Source organism: Pleurodeles waltl, chromosome 3_1 (genome assembly GCF_031143425.1).
Source record: "Pleurodeles waltl isolate 20211129_DDA chromosome 3_1, aPleWal1.hap1.20221129, whole genome shotgun sequence".
NCBI classification, from domain to species: domain Eukaryota; kingdom Metazoa; phylum Chordata; class Amphibia; order Caudata; family Salamandridae; genus Pleurodeles; species Pleurodeles waltl.
Window position 1 is genome coordinate 1,737,715,599 of NC_090440.1, and position 17,899 is coordinate 1,737,733,497.

At 43.8% G+C, this 17,899-nt stretch overlaps 1 protein-coding gene across 1 annotated transcript in view; it reads left to right on the forward strand.

The window, feature by feature from the left end:
* Positions 1–17,899, forward strand: part of ERBB4 (erb-b2 receptor tyrosine kinase 4) — a 1,957,545-nt gene that overhangs the window by 1,591,424 nt on the left and 348,222 nt on the right. The window contains exons 18-19 of the mRNA XM_069225651.1: positions 5,043–5,165; positions 12,341–12,439. Coding sequence (XP_069081752.1) covers positions 5,043–5,165; positions 12,341–12,439 — 222 coding nt within the window. The remainder of the gene's footprint in view (positions 1–5,042; positions 5,166–12,340; positions 12,440–17,899) is intronic.

Sequence of the window (17,899 nt, forward strand, 5' to 3'; positions counted from 1 at the left end):
AAAATGCCGAACCGTATTACTGTAAGACTTCAATTTCTTTTTTTAATCCTGTACTCACGACTATTCAGTTTTCTCCACTAAACTGAATGTGTGTTCTATGGTGTTTTAATGTGTGCACAATCTGCAAAACTTGATAAAATCTGTTATAAAAAAAAATGTCGATGATGATGAAAATTAACCTCACTAGAAAGTTAAAAAATATAAATTATGGGCTAAATTTAAAGTCAGAATACAAGCAAGGAAACCAGATCCCACGAGATTCAGGCCATCACTAGTGGCAGACTGATATAGCTAGCACCCGGTGATGATGCTCCAGAGTCTAGGACAGATGAAGAACAATGCTATGATGTCTTGATCTTTGTTTATACACCATGATGTCCCCAGTCTGGTTAGGTCTGCACCTGTTGGTTGCTCCAGGTGGATTTCAGGTATCTCAACACCTATGTTACGGAGCTCAACTAGCAGTATTTTTCACACAAGATTTTCTTTGTTTGGCTCCTTCACAGAAGCATGTTGCACTGCACTTGCAGGAATAAGTAAGCAGCCATTCTTTTCTAAGTGGTTAAACAAAGTGGCTCCTCATCAGTGAACTCATGGTCTAGCTGTCCTGTGGCCTGTCCTTTACTCCAGGTCACGAGGGATATATGCCAAATTTAGTTCATATGTACTTCGGGGGTGGTGGGTGCTGGCACCATTGAAAGACTGGCTTCCAGGTCACCTCTTGGTGGATAGAAGGCAGTATGAAAATATAATAAACATCTCAATAACCCCTCGACTCAGGCTGTGAAGAGTCTTAATTTGCAAAAAGATACTTTCCATCTGTATGTGTGCAAGTTAAATGTGTTCAAAAGTACAAAAAAGAGTCTATTTCACAAAGGTTGCTGTGCATGTGTGCCTGCATGCTCATAGGGACCTGAATGCGCCCTTGTCCTCATTTGCCCTTACAGGGAATGCCTAGGTCTGTGGTGTGCTCTAATTACAGGTCTAAAACACACAGAGAGGCAGAGGTACAACTATCACACACCCTTCAATATAAACTAAGCAAACACACAATATGTGATGGTTATGCAGTTAGTGCCTGGGAAAGGCACTGAACGTATCTTGGTGGGCGGACAAGTTTATCAGTAAAACTGGATTAGGAAGCCTCACCCACGTTTTGTTGCATGCTTCATCATTGGCGACCTCACCCCGTCCTGAGGTGCATCCATCTACCAAGATAGATTTTGTGCTTTTCCTGGGCACTATCTCCATCGCCATTGCATACTGTGTTTTTGTGCTAGAATTACATTCTACCAGTCATTCATGTAAGGATGAACCACCATTGTAATCCCTTTCGGTAGGAATTCATCTCACTGCCAAATGAGTAATAGTCTTTGTATGCTTTGTAGCCCATTGTAAACAGAATTTATGTCCTGCGCAAGATAATTATTTCCCTGTTACCCTGATAGAAGGGTAATGGAATGCTTGATGCTAGGCATCCACCATATCAGATATTTAGAGAACAGGGTCTCTTTGCATGTCACTGTTCATGTGGACAGCAGTGTGGTAAGGGAAGTTGGAGGATGTTGGTACACAGTGGAGGAAGGCAGTGCTTAATTTGTAAATAAAAACGTGCCGGTGCCCAAAGCCCTCCTGTTAAACACACAGCTGCTGAAATTAAATGTGGGGACACGGAATAGTAGGCAGCGTAATCCTGAGGTCATCTCGGGCCTCTTCAATCAATTTACAACAACTCCCTGCCCTTTCAGCTCACTCGAGCAGCTTTCTGCTTTCTCCCATTGTGACGCTTTTCGTTTTTTTTTCTCCGTCTTTTCCATATGTATCTTTTGCTCGCAGCATATGCTTGAGGCATAAGAATAAGCCCCGGCCCTCAAAAATAAGTGGCGGTGCTCAGCACCGGAAACAACAAGCACAAATTAAGCACTGTAGGAATGTGGGCTCATCCCACATATGGTACCAAGACAAACCTACCACATACCTCAGTGTGTGCCCTGGTTTCTCCTCGTCAGACAATGGGCTCGGCAAAGCTCCCACAGTAGCCTGTTTGCCATCTCCTTTTTTGCCCTGTCCTGTATGTTTAGTAGAAAAGTAAAAATTACTCCAGTGCCACCAGCGGTTTAATGGAAACCATCAAGGGAGATGCGACCGATCACATATTTGAATTGCACATATGATATAGTGCTGTACAGACGTGGATCTCCGATTATTCTCCCCTACACGTGCGGCGAGAACCTAACATCAGCATGACCGTGCCGCAAAATGATTGTTAGGTTGTTCAACCCAAATAATAAATGAAAGAGTGCTGCAGAAGTTGATTTTTTTGAGTGTGTTTATAGTTAAGAGCCCCTGAGAGGTTACAAATTGAGATCTGGAAACAAAAGCACATTCTGCGAACAAAAAATATGAGTTATCGCGGTTATGGCTCCTTGTCTGGAAATGGATCTTGTGGCAGATTGTCCTAATGAAATAGTTTCCGGGTCGCGCTATCTTCACCTGTGCGGAACGACCTGCCTACCTAATTAAGTAGGCCGTGCGCGAGCGATGGCCGCCTCCCACCCCTTGAGCGGAGCAGCACAATGCGCTTGTCCTTGTGAGCCGACACTTTGAAATACGGCGGCGGTTGCAATCCAATCTGAGCTGAAGTGGCCCTTAATTATTTCCCCCATCCTGCGAGGAGGCCAGGCTATTTGTCAGCATTTAAAGAATAGCGGTTCCATTCCTTCTTCATTTATTTTTAAAGAAACGTTGTTTTTCACACTGATAAAGGCTGGCTGTATGTTGAGGCTGGCTGGCCCCATGATGGTGTATCGGTGCCACTCCTGATTCATACATATGTACCTCTGATTTCTATCTGCCATCAGGGCAGGTCACTGCGCCTGACGAGTTCGCCTTGGGGAAGCCGGTCAGGTGTGAGATTGCTGGAGCCGGTCTGCATTTCCAACCGAAGGCCTCACTTCAGAGCGGCTACCAAAACATTAAACGCACGAGCCTGATTGCAACTATTTCCGTTCGTTTACTCCGAGGTTGAGGTGCATAAAAAAGTATGGGAACTATTAGTGCAGTTTGGGTTGGGTCAGCGAATTTGCGGGTAAAGCAAATAGAAGCATGGGAATTGTAAGTCCAATATTAAATAAAAAGATTAGGAACGTCCTTACCAGTAGATCCAGTCCACTTCAATCCATTCGTTTACTCCCCGATTCATATAATGTGCTTTTTGTGGTTATTTTAAGGTCTAGCGAAGAAGAAAGTTTGAGTGAACATAAACCTGTACAATGGATTTATTAGTCCTCTGAGCAATCAAACCTGACAAAAAAAGCCAATCTTGGCACCCCACGTTATGCCTACAAATGCCAGCTACTAATGCAGTGTTTTTTTGTGGGGGTAAGCCTGAGTTGGCTTAATATGGGAAAACTGCATTGTGTCAGTACACCAGGAAAAAAACCCTACAAGAACTGATATAGAAAATATTTGGAAAAAACTACAGAACTGATAGGTCCAGTATTTCCATTTCAGGCAGGCAAGATTTTCAGAAGTTATACGTAGAAGCATTTTTTATTTTATTTTAATACCCCAGAGCACCAAAAGACTGTCATAGAGATGTGTCTGATAACTATGTTCACCTGTATCTAGTTGGAGATATGACATTGTTTCCCTGTGTTGCGCCTATGTACTGTCTAGTTCTGTACACTGTGATATAGGGAGTATAATTTTATTCATATGCACTGTATGTCTCATGAATTACTGCTAACCCTGTGTGTGATCAATGGACTTGTGCCATTGCACATGCGCATCAGTCCGTGGATAATTACAAAAGAAGTGCTGCATGTGAGGAAAACTTTTTTGATCCTCCCTTAGCCCAGGCTTGTGTGCGATAGTGAATATTGGAATTTATGTTTTTGTTCGGTCAGTGAGTGGTGGGTAGTTCAGAAGAACAGTTCTCCAAAAGGGGGATATACCCTGCAACCTTTCCCTGAATCTGTGTGCACGTGATAAGCAATTCCATGGGTTATAAGTAATAGGGAAGACATATTGCATAACCTTTGTGAGAGGTATCAGAAGGTGATGTGGTACAAAATGTGCACGTTTGATATTATTACCTTGTCCATGGCTTTATAGGCCTTACCTTGTGTGTGTCTGGTATTGTTCCTGGTTTAAAAATTGGTTTACCATCATCCTTTATCTTTGTCCGGGTTTATGTGGCTCCATGCCCTGATCTCTCAACCTCCCTGTGTTTCTGGGGTCGGCTACCAGCCAAAAGAAGCAAAGGCTCAGGCCATCCACGTTTCTACTTCCCCAAAGAAGCTGCCTGGGCCAGACCCAGCACCTAGCTTCTGGAATCCCACCTCGAATGGAGAACCAGAGACAAAGAAACAAAGGAACAAATTGTATCCAAGAACATAGGTTTTATGTTTTCATGTCACAAGGTATCACAAGGTCTGTTAATAGCCTTTTAAATAGGAGGGGAAACATTTCAGATTTTTTCATTGTAGGAATGATATAACCTGTATGGATTTCAGCACGCTGGTTACTACTTCCCAATATCCTTTGGGAAATAGTTCTCACTTAGAGGTTACTGAATGTCCTTGCATGAATAAAGACTGAGAATTCCATTGTAGCTTTGATTGCAGCAGTGTGGCACAGGGTTAAAACTGCCTGAAACATCATCAAATGCTGCTGTAGATAGCACACAACTAAATCTTTTACCTTTGGAAAAGGCAATATCAGTTTGAAGGAAGTAGGTGGGATGTCAAGAATAGAACAGTTCCTTCGTAACCGGACGTAATTCAAGCACCTTATGGTAACCTATTTACAGAACTAGACCTAACAAGGCAAGATTGGAGAAATTCATATGACACTGGGCAAGGGTCATTTTGTTATGAACAGTCTTGTAATCAAGCCACTTTTAACTCCCACATACAGCATGGTACCCTCATGATGACATTGTCTTTAGCCTGGTGCATGCCAACATGCATATATGTAATCTTATGCTGGTGATGTATCTGATAGCTCAACATCTAATACAATGTGAATGTCGTTGACAGCTAGTGGAACCCTTGACACCAAGCGGTACAGCCCCGAACCAGGCCCAGTTGCGCATATTGAAAGAAACTGAGCTGAAGCGAGTCAAGATCCTTGGCTCAGGTGCCTTTGGGACAGTCTACAAGGTAAGTTGGCAAGCAAGTGTACCATGTCAACCAAATAGTCATTTTTCTCTCTGCAGAAAATGCTCTCATTCTGATGGTGTTAGATTTGGTAAGTAGTGATCTTGCATCCAATTGCTTATTTACCTGAAACAGTTTTTGTGTTGGACTGCAACAAGTGTTGTTTAGAATTTTCAAATTTGAAACCTGTTTAGGGTAGCAATTTGAAAAAAAGGAGAGTGAACTATTTCAGTGCGTCAGAAACAAATTGATTAGCAAAAATTGTGTATATCTGATAGAGACTTCTAGCTGCAGATTTGTTACCTCAGAACTATCCCAGGCGTCAGACTGGATCCAGAAGATTTTTCATGAGCAGTACCACCGCACACCAGTAGGTGGTGTGGTTTGGCTCTGTGTGCCTCATTGGCATCACTGGCACCAGATCTGACACCTGCTGCACCTATATAGGTGCCACCTATATGTGTTGACATTAGTTCTTTTCATTCCTCGCCAGCCAGCACAGATCAGAGAAGAGCTACCCCTTCTGTTACTTTTTGCTGGAGCCTTTTCAATGTTTTGATGAAGCTTTTTTAAGGTTTTACCTTCTGGTGTGGCTAGATGTCATCTAGTGAGGCCGGCTTCATCCGAGGTTGGTGACCGGCCCACACCTTGTTTGCCTGTGGTGCCTCGAGCGCAACCACAATCCAAACTTGTGCTCCGACTGCCATGTGATGAATCCAAAGGCTTTGAGGGAGTGATCCCTCAAGCTGATGGCGGCCTGCCGTGCAACTCTGAACCGGTCAAGAGGAAGGTCCCAGGATTAGTCGCAAGTGAGTCCAATCACAAGAAGAAAAAGAAGTCGAAGCATGCTTCGATTTCTCCGCTTCCATCGGCTGACAAGCCACGGGAGCATCTGCAATCTAGACCTTACTGCCCGGTTGAGCCTATGCTTGGGCTGACTCTGCACTTCCCTAAGTTTCCAGGAGCCAGAGAGACCTCCTCCAAACTAAAGGAATTCTATGACACCATGTGCACCATATTTGGGCGGGCCACCCGCTCCTGCCCACCTTCAGGCCCTGCAGGATCGACAGGGGCCCCTGCTAGTTCTGCACCAGTGGCTGCATTCCTGGTGCTAGTGCAGCCCAAATATCCACTTCTGGATCTGGACAGATGCTGGCTCTGCCACCTCCACCTTCCCGGTTCCGATGCTGATGCTCCTAGTGGCACCAGTGGCAACCATCACCATTTTGATACCCAATTCTGATGCGGGGCCAGAGGGGCAATGCCATATCCAGCCTCATCCGGACCCTTGCCACCGAGATCGAATCCTGAGCCCTATTCCTATGGGCTTGGACTCAGGGAGGAATGGGTGGGGTCACTTGACCCTCAAGAAGTCCAGACTTATGAGCACAAGATGGACTGGTGTGAGAAACTGGGTGAAGCTAGTGGCTTGGATACTTCCCCAGATGCTGGAATGCATTCTCCCCTTATCGTGGCTACAGAGGAGGGATCATCGTCAGTGTTGTGGAGGGCTGCTGAGGTCTTCGACCTTCAGCTGCCCTCAATGGTGGTCAAGACTAATGTCGTCACTGAGGTGCTTCATCCGAGAGTCTCCCCATCTGAACCACTCCTCTCGTTTAATGAGGCTATCACAGATTTCCTTTTGGGTACCTGGTCCAAAACGTTTCCTTATGCAGCACCCCACCCATCTGAGTTTGGAGGTCCAGGCTTTCACCTCTCATGTCAACCCAGGTGCATTCCCTATCCCTCCTGCCAATAGGGAAACCAAGAGGCTGGAAAAACTTGGGAATATGTTTTCTTCTGCCAGCCGGGCCTTGTGGTCTGTGAATAATGCATACATTTTGGAATGCTATTCCCATTCTCTGTGGGCTATGGTTGCACAACTGTTGCCTACGGTCCAAGAGGGGGGCTGGGTTGTATTCCATCAAGCAGTAGCAGACAGAAGCAATGCAGCAAAGTTCACAATTGGATGTGAACTCGACATGACCAAATCCCTAGGCAGAGCGGTTTCTTTGACGGTGGCCCTTTGGCAACACGCCAAGGTATGAACTGCTGGCTTCTCAAGGGATGTCAAGTCTTCCTTGATGGACACGCCCTTAGATGGCTTCCGTCTATTCAGAGACAAAGAAGTCTCGGCCCTCCAAAAATGTAAGGACAGTCAGGCTACGACTCGGTCCTTAGACTTATCTTCCACCTGTGCCATCCCTAGTTTACTTTTCGCCCCTTTCGTGGCTACAAAAGGGACTACCACCCGCACCAGGCCCCACTCAGCCACCATGCTGTGCATGCTCCCTGCGTGGCAGAGGGCGCGCTATCCAGAAGCCTCAGGGATCAGGCAGCCAGAGGTTGGGTCAGTCAACCCCTCCCCCCGCAGCTCCAGCCTCCAAACCCTCCTACTCTGCCCTTATACCATCACAGGCACCCAGTTGGTGGCAGGACAGGTCATCACCTGCTCCACTGGCAGTCCATAACATCAGACAAGTGGGGTTTGCAGATAGCCCGAAAGGGCTACTCATCCCCATGCCACCATTTCAAGACAGGCTGACGGAGGATCATCTTTCCCTTCTCCGCAAGGAAGTTTCAGCTCTCTTGGCCAAGGGAGCCATAGAGAGGGTTTAGACACCAGAAGTAGGTTGTGGTTTCTATTCACTTTATTTTTTGTTTCAGAAAAAGGACAGAGGCCTTCACCCTATCCTAGACCTGCAGCCCCACAACTACATCCTCAAGAAGTGGAAATTCAAGATGCTCACCTTTGCTCAGATTCTGTCTGCTCTGGTCCCAGGAGACTGGCTGGTAGCATTGGACTTACTACTGGACATAATGGACATATTGCTCTTCTGCCTGCCCACAGACGATACCTGTAGTTCACGGCTGGCCATGAGCATTTCCAGTTTGCCATGCCTCCTTTTGGCCTGACCAGCGCCCCTCGTGGTGTTCATCAAGGTGATGGCGGTGGTTGCAGCTCATCTACAGAGATCAGGAATGTCAGTCTTCCACTATCTCTCCGACTGGCTGTTTAAGGCAGGCTTGACCCCGGCTCTCGTTTCCCACCTCCAGATTACGTTGAACCTCCTGCACTCACTGTGGTTCACTATCAACATGCCCAAGTCACACCTGACTCCCTCTCAGACACTTCCCTTCATCTGAACTGTTTCTGGACACAGTGCAATTTCAGGCTTATACTCCTGAGCGGCGAGTGCAGGATATTCAGGCTTTGATACCAATGTTCAGCCTCCATCCTAGATTTTGGTGAGACAGACTCTGAGACTATTGGGACTCATGGCCTCCTGTATCCTTCTGGTGACAAATGCACATTGGCATATGCAAGCTGTACAGTAGGGCCTAAAATTCAAAAGGGCAGAGCATCAGGGAAATTTCTCCGACATGGTCCAGATCTCAGGTGGAACTGCAAAAGATCTGCAGTGGAGGCTAACAAACCATGATTGGATCAGTGGCAGATACCTCTTTCTTCCCCAACAAGATTCTACAGTAGTGACTGATGCGTCACTCCTGGGATGGCCATCTGGCAGAGGTGGAGATCAGAGGGCTCTGGTCTCCAGCAATATCCAGACTGCACATCAACTTGCTGGAGCTCCAAGTGGTGATATGACTGACATTGAAAGCCTTTCAACACTCCATCAGGAGAAGGCTTGTTCATATGTTTACAGACAATACCACCGCCATGTGGTACTGCAACAAACAGAGCGGGACGGGGTTGTGGACCCTTTGGGAAGAGGGTCTCCATCTCTGGACATGGCTGGAATATCATGGCATGTCCCTGGTGGTTCAAAACCAGGCAGGTTCTCTGAATGCAGACAAACTCAATCGAAGATGCCTAGCAGATCACAAATGGTGTATCCCTTTGGAGCTGGTGCAAGGTCTCTTTCAGCAGTGGGGAGAGCACTGGTTAGATCTGTTCGTGTCCACAAAGCACATACATTGTCATCAGTTTTGCGCACTAGAGTTTCCAAGGCGGCTTTTGCTCTGAGACGGTTTTTGTCTAGAGTGGAGCTCAGGCCTCCTATACGCTTTTCCGCCCATACCACTTCTGCTTATAGTTCTCAATAAGTTCAAGAACGACCGGAACCAAGCTATTCTGGTGGCTTGGGACTGAGCATGGACAGTCTGATATCCCAAGTTATTGAGCTTGGCTAAAGATCCTCCGATTAAGCTGCCCCTCTGGTAGAATCCTCTGTCTCAGCAGCAGGGGAGGGTTCTCCACCTGAACCTGTCAACTCTCTGCCATTTTGTGTGGATATTGAGTGGCGACAGATAACAGCCTTCGACCTTCCTCCCGAAGTCTGTAATGTTATTCTAGCAGCCAGGTGTCCCTCTACCACAATGATATACACCTGCAGATGGAAAAAAATGTGACTTGGTGTTCCAACAGAAATATTGATACCCTTTCTGCCCCACTTTCGCAGGTTCTTCTCTTTATTCTATCTCTTGCCCAGCAGGGTTCTGCTCTGTTCTCCTAAGGCCTATCTTTCTGCTATCTCTGCATTCCTCAGATTACTGTATCAACCCTCTCTTTTCAAATCCCCTATTGTACGTAGGTACTTGAAAGGTTTGGTTAATCTTTTCCCACCTTCTCCTTTCATTAGGCCTCAGTGAGACTTGAATCTAGTTCTTACATTCTTAATGTGCGTTCCTTTTGAGCCACTTCACAATTGTCCCCTACAGCAGCTCACCATCAAAAGGCTTTCCTTGTGGCCATCACATCCGCCCAATGAGTTAGGGAGCTACAGGCCTTTGTCATCTAAGCCACCCTGGTGTTTTGCATGCGGTCCTCCTTTCTTCCGAAGGTGGCTACACCCTTTCATGCAGGTCAATCCATACCCTTGCCTACTTTCTATGCTCTACCCCACCCCTCCAAGGATGAGGAGCATCTCCATTGTCTGGACCCCAAACGAACTGTGAGTTATGTTGGAGCAAAAAAGAATTGTGCTGTGTAGAAAAGGGCCATCTCCAGAAGGGGTATGCTGTGCAATAAATTCTGCTACCCATTGGCCAAGACGTAACCCCCTGAGGGCTTGTGCGGTCATTCCACCAGAGCCAAAGCTACAACCCATGTGTTAGCATACAGAGTTCCATTCCTGGATACCTGCCAGGCAGCACCACAGGCTTTCCTGCACACGTTTACCAAACATTACTACTTGGACAGCCAGGTCCATCGTGATGAGCGTTTAGCCCATTCAGCCCTGTAGGACATTGTTGTCTGAAATTGGTCCGCAGACCCACCTCCAGGGATGGTATTGCTTGGGTATTTATTGTAAGGTAAGGAATCTGCAGCTGGAAGTCTCTATCAGATGAACAATTTACTTTTGGTAACGCCTTATCTGGTAGAGGCTATATCTAGTTACAGATTCCATACCGACCCGCCTCTCCTCCCTGCTCTGTGAACGGATTTCCAGGGATAGGACTATATCACTTTCAGGGCCCTAGAAATCCACACCAGTGGTCAGTGTTCTTCATGGCTCCGTGCTTCTAGCGTGGAAAGTTCTGACAAGAAACTAACTGCAGCACGCCTAGATAGGTGCCCTGGATGTCACTTACCATGTAGACAACAAAACAGGTGGAGCTGAACGACACCACCTACTGGCGCCCAGGGGTACTGCTTACAAAAAATCTTCCAGATCCCGTCTGATGCCTGGGAATCATTCTTAGTTAAGGAAACTGCAGTTAGATATAGTCTCTAACAGAGAAGGCATTATCAAAAGTAAGTACCTTGTTTGTTGAAAAGAGATTTTTCTTACCTATGCCTTGCCTCCTCCTGTTTTATTGTACTGGCCATTCTTCTGCGACCTATCAGGTGTAAAGTCCTCCATTTTAAAAATGTAATTGACTCGAATGAAACTGAGTTAGCAAAATAATATTCTTTTAGCCAAGTCATATCTTTTAAGAAGAGATAAGTAAGTGAGTGAGGGCACGAAAGACTGGTGTTATCTAGAGTTTTGTGGAGCACGACATCCAAAGTGAAGGCCCCGTCCATTGTATTTAGAGTGCCATTGATTTCAATGTACTTATAATACAGAGGATAGAAAATCTGCCACTTCTTGGGTGCTGTCCCACATCTTCCAATCTCTAAATAACCCGTAAAGGGTATACATACTGTTGTGGTTTCACTGTAACTTGGGTCAGAAAAGCTATGAGTCACTGCCACTTATCACATGAATCTCTCAGTCTACACATCTCAAGGTATCACTGATTTGGTTTCCCTAACTTACACATTAGCTCCGGTAACATAGAGCTGTTCCACCTAAAAGCTTCTCATCTTTTTATCCTTGTCCAATATTTTCAAAACCTTCATGGAAGACATCCCAGACAGCCTTTACTACTGTATTTTACTAAATATTTCTTCATCTTCCATTTCTCAACAGCGTGCCTTCATCTTTCGTCATACTCTTCCCCACCTTACACCCTAAGTCTAATTTATTGTAAATGTATTCTGATTCATCACGTAATATAATGTTATTGATGAATGAACTTATAATGATGTCAATGCAAAATAAAACTACTGATCTTAAAGAGATACATTTCTCATGCACCGCTGACTTACACATGGTAGGCTGATAGCCGTTCCCTGAGAAGTTGCAAGTTCCAGGATATGGACAATGAGTTTAATTCACAGAGTTTGATTATAAAATAGTTGCAGGGCTATTTCACACATTCATAAATGCCCCTGTGAATTGACCCATATATCTAAAATAAAATACGAATCTTCAGGGACTATCCATAAACACTTAGTACAAATAGAAAAGACTGTGCCATCTTTGTAGTTTAACTGGTTGTATGTCGAACATTTCAGGACTAATTTACTTCTGTAGTACTATTTCACTTACTGGATCCCTTGCTGTGCCTCAGTAAACATCAGTTAGTGGGAGTCAGATGATTTCCTTAGCAGTCCTTGCTGGCCCTGTCCTCATGGGTCATAAAGGCAGCAGCAGGATGAAACCTTAGGCAGGGCAGCGACCACTTTTGTTCTTCCTGTGTTTAACAGCCATTGCACTTTCCCATGTCCTTAAGTAGTAAATTGGAAGCTGCTGCGGGACTCTGCATGAGACAAGAAGTCACCACGAGAAGTCTGTAGGAATTAAAATAATACTCACTTCTGCTACCATAATCATGTTAAGGTGTTCACATCCATGGTGTCACATGTTCCTCCTCCTTTGTTTCAGGGTATCTGGGTCCCTGAGGGAGAGACCGTGAAAATTCCTGTAGCTGTTAAGATTCTTAATGAGACCACTGGTCCAAAAGCCAACGCAGAGTTTATGGATGTAAGTCAAAATGTATTAACCTTTCAGTCATTGTGTTGTGTAGGATCATTTTGGACAGCTGAGGTTTGTTTTTGTTATCCCAACAATGTCAGGTTGTTTTTGTTCTTTGAGATGCTTAAGAAGTATGTCTATGCAATATTTATTTAAAATGTGAATGTCTGGGTGGTAAAGTTTTCTGAGCTCTTACAAAGATACCAGAATATGTGAGGACCAAAGATAGATGAAATGGGTATATAAATAAAATCACAGTATGAGGTTATGCCATGTTACAGTAGATGTGCTAGGGCCCAGTTAGAAAAATACCGCTAACATATCTTGAACAAAAGAGACACTTCTCCCACAGTGGACGTTGTCTAACAAAGTGTATATGTAAAGTATGAACATGCATGCTCCACAGAAGAAGCCTATAGCCTGCCTGACGGACACTCTACATACCCACTTCTACCATGTGTGTGTTGAACCATCGAGTGAAAATGATACATTGCAAAGCATGACAAAAGCTGCCAACCATGACTAAGTGCTTCTTTGTTCAATTGGGAAAGCAGGAAAAGAGCCTCTGTGTCGTTTTGGGCAATAGGTGTTCTTTTTTGTCTTGTGTTATTTGCCTAGCAATTGAGCTATTGCATTTCATGAATTAACTAGATGTTCTGTTGATGAATTGAACCATGGGAATCACGGATTTCATAATTCTGTGGTATGCTGGAGGTCTGTCATGTTTTACAGTAATGTATTAGTAAAGCACAACTAAGGCCAACGTGTGGATTCTTGAAAATAAAATAGTTGCTGATGTCGAGAACTCAAACGTAGGATGTTTGAAGGAAAAAGGTCTGAAGGATTATTGTTGAACCGCCTGATTCCAATGTGAGTTTGGCCAGTTGGAATTTTCAGCTGCACACACAATGAGGGGAGGGCCAGTTTATGGACAGAGTCTCAAGACTAAATGGAAGCTGCAGTCTGAGATTGCTTTGTAAAATCTGTGACTGGGTAGCGTGAAGACACTTTCTTTTTAGACACAGTATTTTGTGGTGAAGAATTCCGAAGGACACTGTGGAAAGTCTTGATGAGCATCGAAAAGGCTCTCATAATCCACATGCCGTCTGCCAGGTCAAGGAGTACAGTGAACAGGCCCTCTTGTTTCTCTGTTAAAACATTGTGAAGGGGATTGACTGCTACATTCTGAAGACACAGTGGGCATGGAAGTAAAGAACATGGCAATCCCAAATTAAGAAAAAAACTGTAACCAAACATAAATAGAACTAAGGCGACAACTGTTGCACTTCTTTGACTGAGCACTAAAGAGTGAGTGTCAGTAAATGAGAAGATGTGGTTTTATACCAGTTGGAACTTGGGGTATCAAAGTTAGAAGTCAGTAAAATGATTTCAAGATATTTGGCTGAAGATACTAGTTTATCCCAGGAGCTGAGAACATTTCTCTGGAAATGTAGGCTTCAGAGTGTAAATGCTAAGCAATGCAAAATATCTTATGTCTTGGATAGACTGAATTTTATTTGATTGACACAAATTTATGAACAGATGCTCTGCATGCGTGTGCTAAAATTAGCCATTACTGTGTCTGTGGCGGAAGAAAGAATAATGATAAACTGCATACCAGCTGTGTCCTTATAACAGATGACGCCATAGGACCTGACAAAGCAAGCTAAAGGGTGGAAACACATATATAAGAGATTTGATGATGGTACTGATGCCTGTGGTGCATTGGAGGGGCTATCTAAAATGCAAACGAAAGGTACATTTCCAAAAGGTTCCCAGGAACAGGGTGGCAAAAAAGCAATAGATCATTCCTGATTCTAATTAAATAAATCCCAAATTGGGTCGTGTATTAGGTAAGGGCGGAGTGATCCTCTGTTTCAACGAGGGTACGCTACTTTGACTTTGTGACATTCTTAAGCTTGGCCATCTTGATGAGCTGATAAAGTTATGAAAATTGCAGACAAAAACATCTGTAGTTTCTGACGGCAAAAATTAAAACAAAACTTTTTTTGGAAGGGAAATAGTCTGCAAATATACGTTTTTTGCGAAGACACTATCATGCAAAAACATTTTCTGTCACACCTTTTCGTCATTTTCTTCATATGTGACGTTTTGTAATAATGGCTAGGCTAATGATCTCAGCAAAGATTGACAGACAAATTACAATTTCGAACAAAACAATCAAAGGTCATTGCATGATCCAAAAGGTCAACGATGCCTTGGACAGCTCAGCATGCAAATAATCCACGATTGCCCTGGTAACAGATTGTGCTGTGGGACGACTGTACCATGATTGCACGTGGTCATTAAGTGTTTAGTTTGAGTGGAATGTTAAAATGATAGAATGTAAATGTGTTGCTAGTGCTGGGAGGAGTTTTTCAGCAGGAACTCAATTAAACTGACTTGTGGGCAGAACGGTTCCTCAGTTAAGAAATGCATTAACAGAAGCAGGTTCCTGGGTTCAGAATAAAAGTGGCTAACATTTATTAGTAACTGGGACTTCGGCACGTTTACTAATTGTGACGTGCCTTTCCAGCAGGACACGTTGGAGACTGATTAAGCAAGGTGACTGAATACGAGGCCTCTCTGAAACAAATATGCCGTGTTGTGTTGCGCAGCTTGTAACTGGCTCAGGAACAAATAGTTGGGAGCACAGTGAGATATATCATGATAAGTGGCATCAAATTTAGATTTTTGATCGCCTTCATTAATTTGGCCCAGAAAATGTCTTTAGAGAAATCACTTTTTTATTATTTTAAACCTTAATCTTACTACGCATTTTGTGGCAGCCTGTTTTATTCTGTGTTTGGTGTGCGTTTGAAATAAGGACTTGCATATTGATAGTGCTTTCTTTCATAGGCTGGACCCTGAAGCACTAAAATTACACAAGTCAGTATTCCCACTGCATCAACCAGGTATTAAATTCCTTGTCTCTCTGGTTCCACACACAGACATCTGCTGCGGCCGCATTTACCAACAGAGGTGTCATAGCATAAAATAGTGCATTTCACACTTATTACCTTAACTAGAATTTATTTTTCATTTATGGTGTGCTTTATTTTATATGCAATTACCTGTAAGCAAAAGAAATAAAATCGTGTTTTTAATCACGTCTTTGACCCATCTCTACATTCACCTCTACATTCACCTGCCCCTATTGCACCTAGGATCACAGTTTCCATACTTTTTGCACCCAGTTCGTCCAGTGCACCAGCCCCGTCAGAATTAAGAAGCCAAGGGCCAGATGTAGCAAAGGTTTTTATCCATTCTGTGTCTATGGGAAAAAGTGTTCGTACATATGGCCCCAAGTGTGCCTCCCTGGTCGCTTTTCTTACAGAGAATGGCATCAGTCGGTTTCCACGTTTGAGTGCCTGAAGGTGCCCCCCCGGCTGGGCAGCATTCTGCAGCCAGGTGCTCCCTGCGGGGAGGCCACCGAAGCTCTTCATAGGCTGATGAGTTTTGGCGACGAAGGCTGAGTTTTATTAATGGGTGGTTAAGACTGCTACATAACGGGCTACGGGAGAATACTACCAAAGGAAAAAATAGAAACAGGGCTGTCAATTTCACGTCCCCTTAACACTCGCTAATGGAAATCTAATGACTATAATGACATAACGTGTGTTGGTAAATACTGTGACTCCAAGCTTCGGGGGCCATTGAGCTGAACAACATCAAAGTTAAAAAAAATCTCCTAACCTTGAAAAGATTCCCTTGATGAACATCACATCGAGTGTAATCCAGACAAGCTGTAGCGCTGCTCTTCACATAACCAAACATTGGTGAAAAAGCCAGCCTATGTCAGTCGCTACTAATAACAGTTACAACAATGTATGTCGACAATTTTTCTGTACATGTTATTATGACGTGGATTCACACTTACACACACACTCTCTCACATAAACACACTCCCACCGCAAGCACACCTTCACCATACATTTAAAAGCATTTTTACTTTCCTCAGCTGCCATGGAAGGGCATATTCAAGCTAATTGTCCCTTTTTATTACACTAATAGTGAATAATATGTTATTTTTTCACTATCAGTGGAATAAGAATTGAGAGAAAACAAAGAGAGCTAGTCCCAACTGATGTCCATAAGGACAAGCTGTCACTGTGTTCCTGGTACTGATTTTGTCACCTCTGAAGCTGGGGGTTGCAAAGAGCAAGCCAGGGGTCGCAGCTGTGACCCCTGTCGATCCCTACATGACATCCATGCATCACACTCTCCTCGAACATAGCCAGCAGAGTGGTTTAATGAACTGGGCGCATACAGTGAGTGCAAGTAACACGTTTGATTCCCAGTAAGACTGACTTGGTCTTTCATTCTTCCAAGGTGACTTTATAGAGTACTGAAACATTAGATAATACTATCAACTTGTATTTAATGCTTTTAGAAAATACAGAAGAGTGGTTGGAATTGCTGTCTGAGAACAAGTTATTATTATCAGAAAGCAGGTAAAAGTTAATGTATTCTTCACTCTCTCATTAATGGGGCGAGTCTCTTCGGGTATGGTATGAACCAAGACCGCTCAATTTTACTAAAATTCTACATAGAATATACCTACATAAAGGGGCTTTTAGTCTGTCCTCTTCCCCCATTAGTCTGTTGTTGTGTCATTCACATATTTATTCCACCCACTACAGCATCCAGTAGAGGGTAAGGGGGTCAGACTACTTCAGTCATTTCCTAATATTGTTGTGAGAGACAGTATGTTGCTCTTTGACAAGCAGCACATCCACAAAGTGGTTCCTTTCAGTGCCAGGAATTACTATGACAATGTGTGCTTTTTCAGGACGAAAACATGTTTGCTTTTAGGCAATGTTTATTTGTATGTTGGTTAGACCATGGATCCCCCAACAATAAAGCTCTACAAAAGCCATGACAAAACAAAACAACAACTGTGCTCCCACCAAAGACTAGTGGCTTTGCCAATGCTTCTTGCAATATTGTTTTTATGCTCCAAATCTCTTCTCCCGTGTTCCTTTCCAGACTCCTGGTGTTTTTTTTCTAGTTCTAGTCGCCTCAGGTATTCATTTTTATCATATTTGTTTCATTTAGAAATGTGAATACCTGGCGTTCTTTCCAGCTTTTTCGTTCTTCAAGTGTCTACCTGTTTGAATCCTTAAGCCTTTCCTTCAACTTGTAATGTAAGAAATTCATTGTTTCTTCAGACTCATAAATGGACTCATTCTTACCCTTTCTTAATTTTTTTCCACCAAAGTGACACTTGACTGAAAACTTTCCTATTCTTGGAAATTACGTTATTTCTCTGTGTGTCCAATGGAAATAGTTTTTTTTTTTTTACAAAAAATATACAGTTTCCTTTATTATTTTTGTAAGAAACTGGATTATTGTTTGTGGTGATGGGGCCCTTTCAAACCTAACGGACCAGAGTACTCCACAAGAAGCTTTCCATTTGATGGCAACTCGTTGCCCTGCAGCTTTGTCACAGTAACAGCGCTATATGTA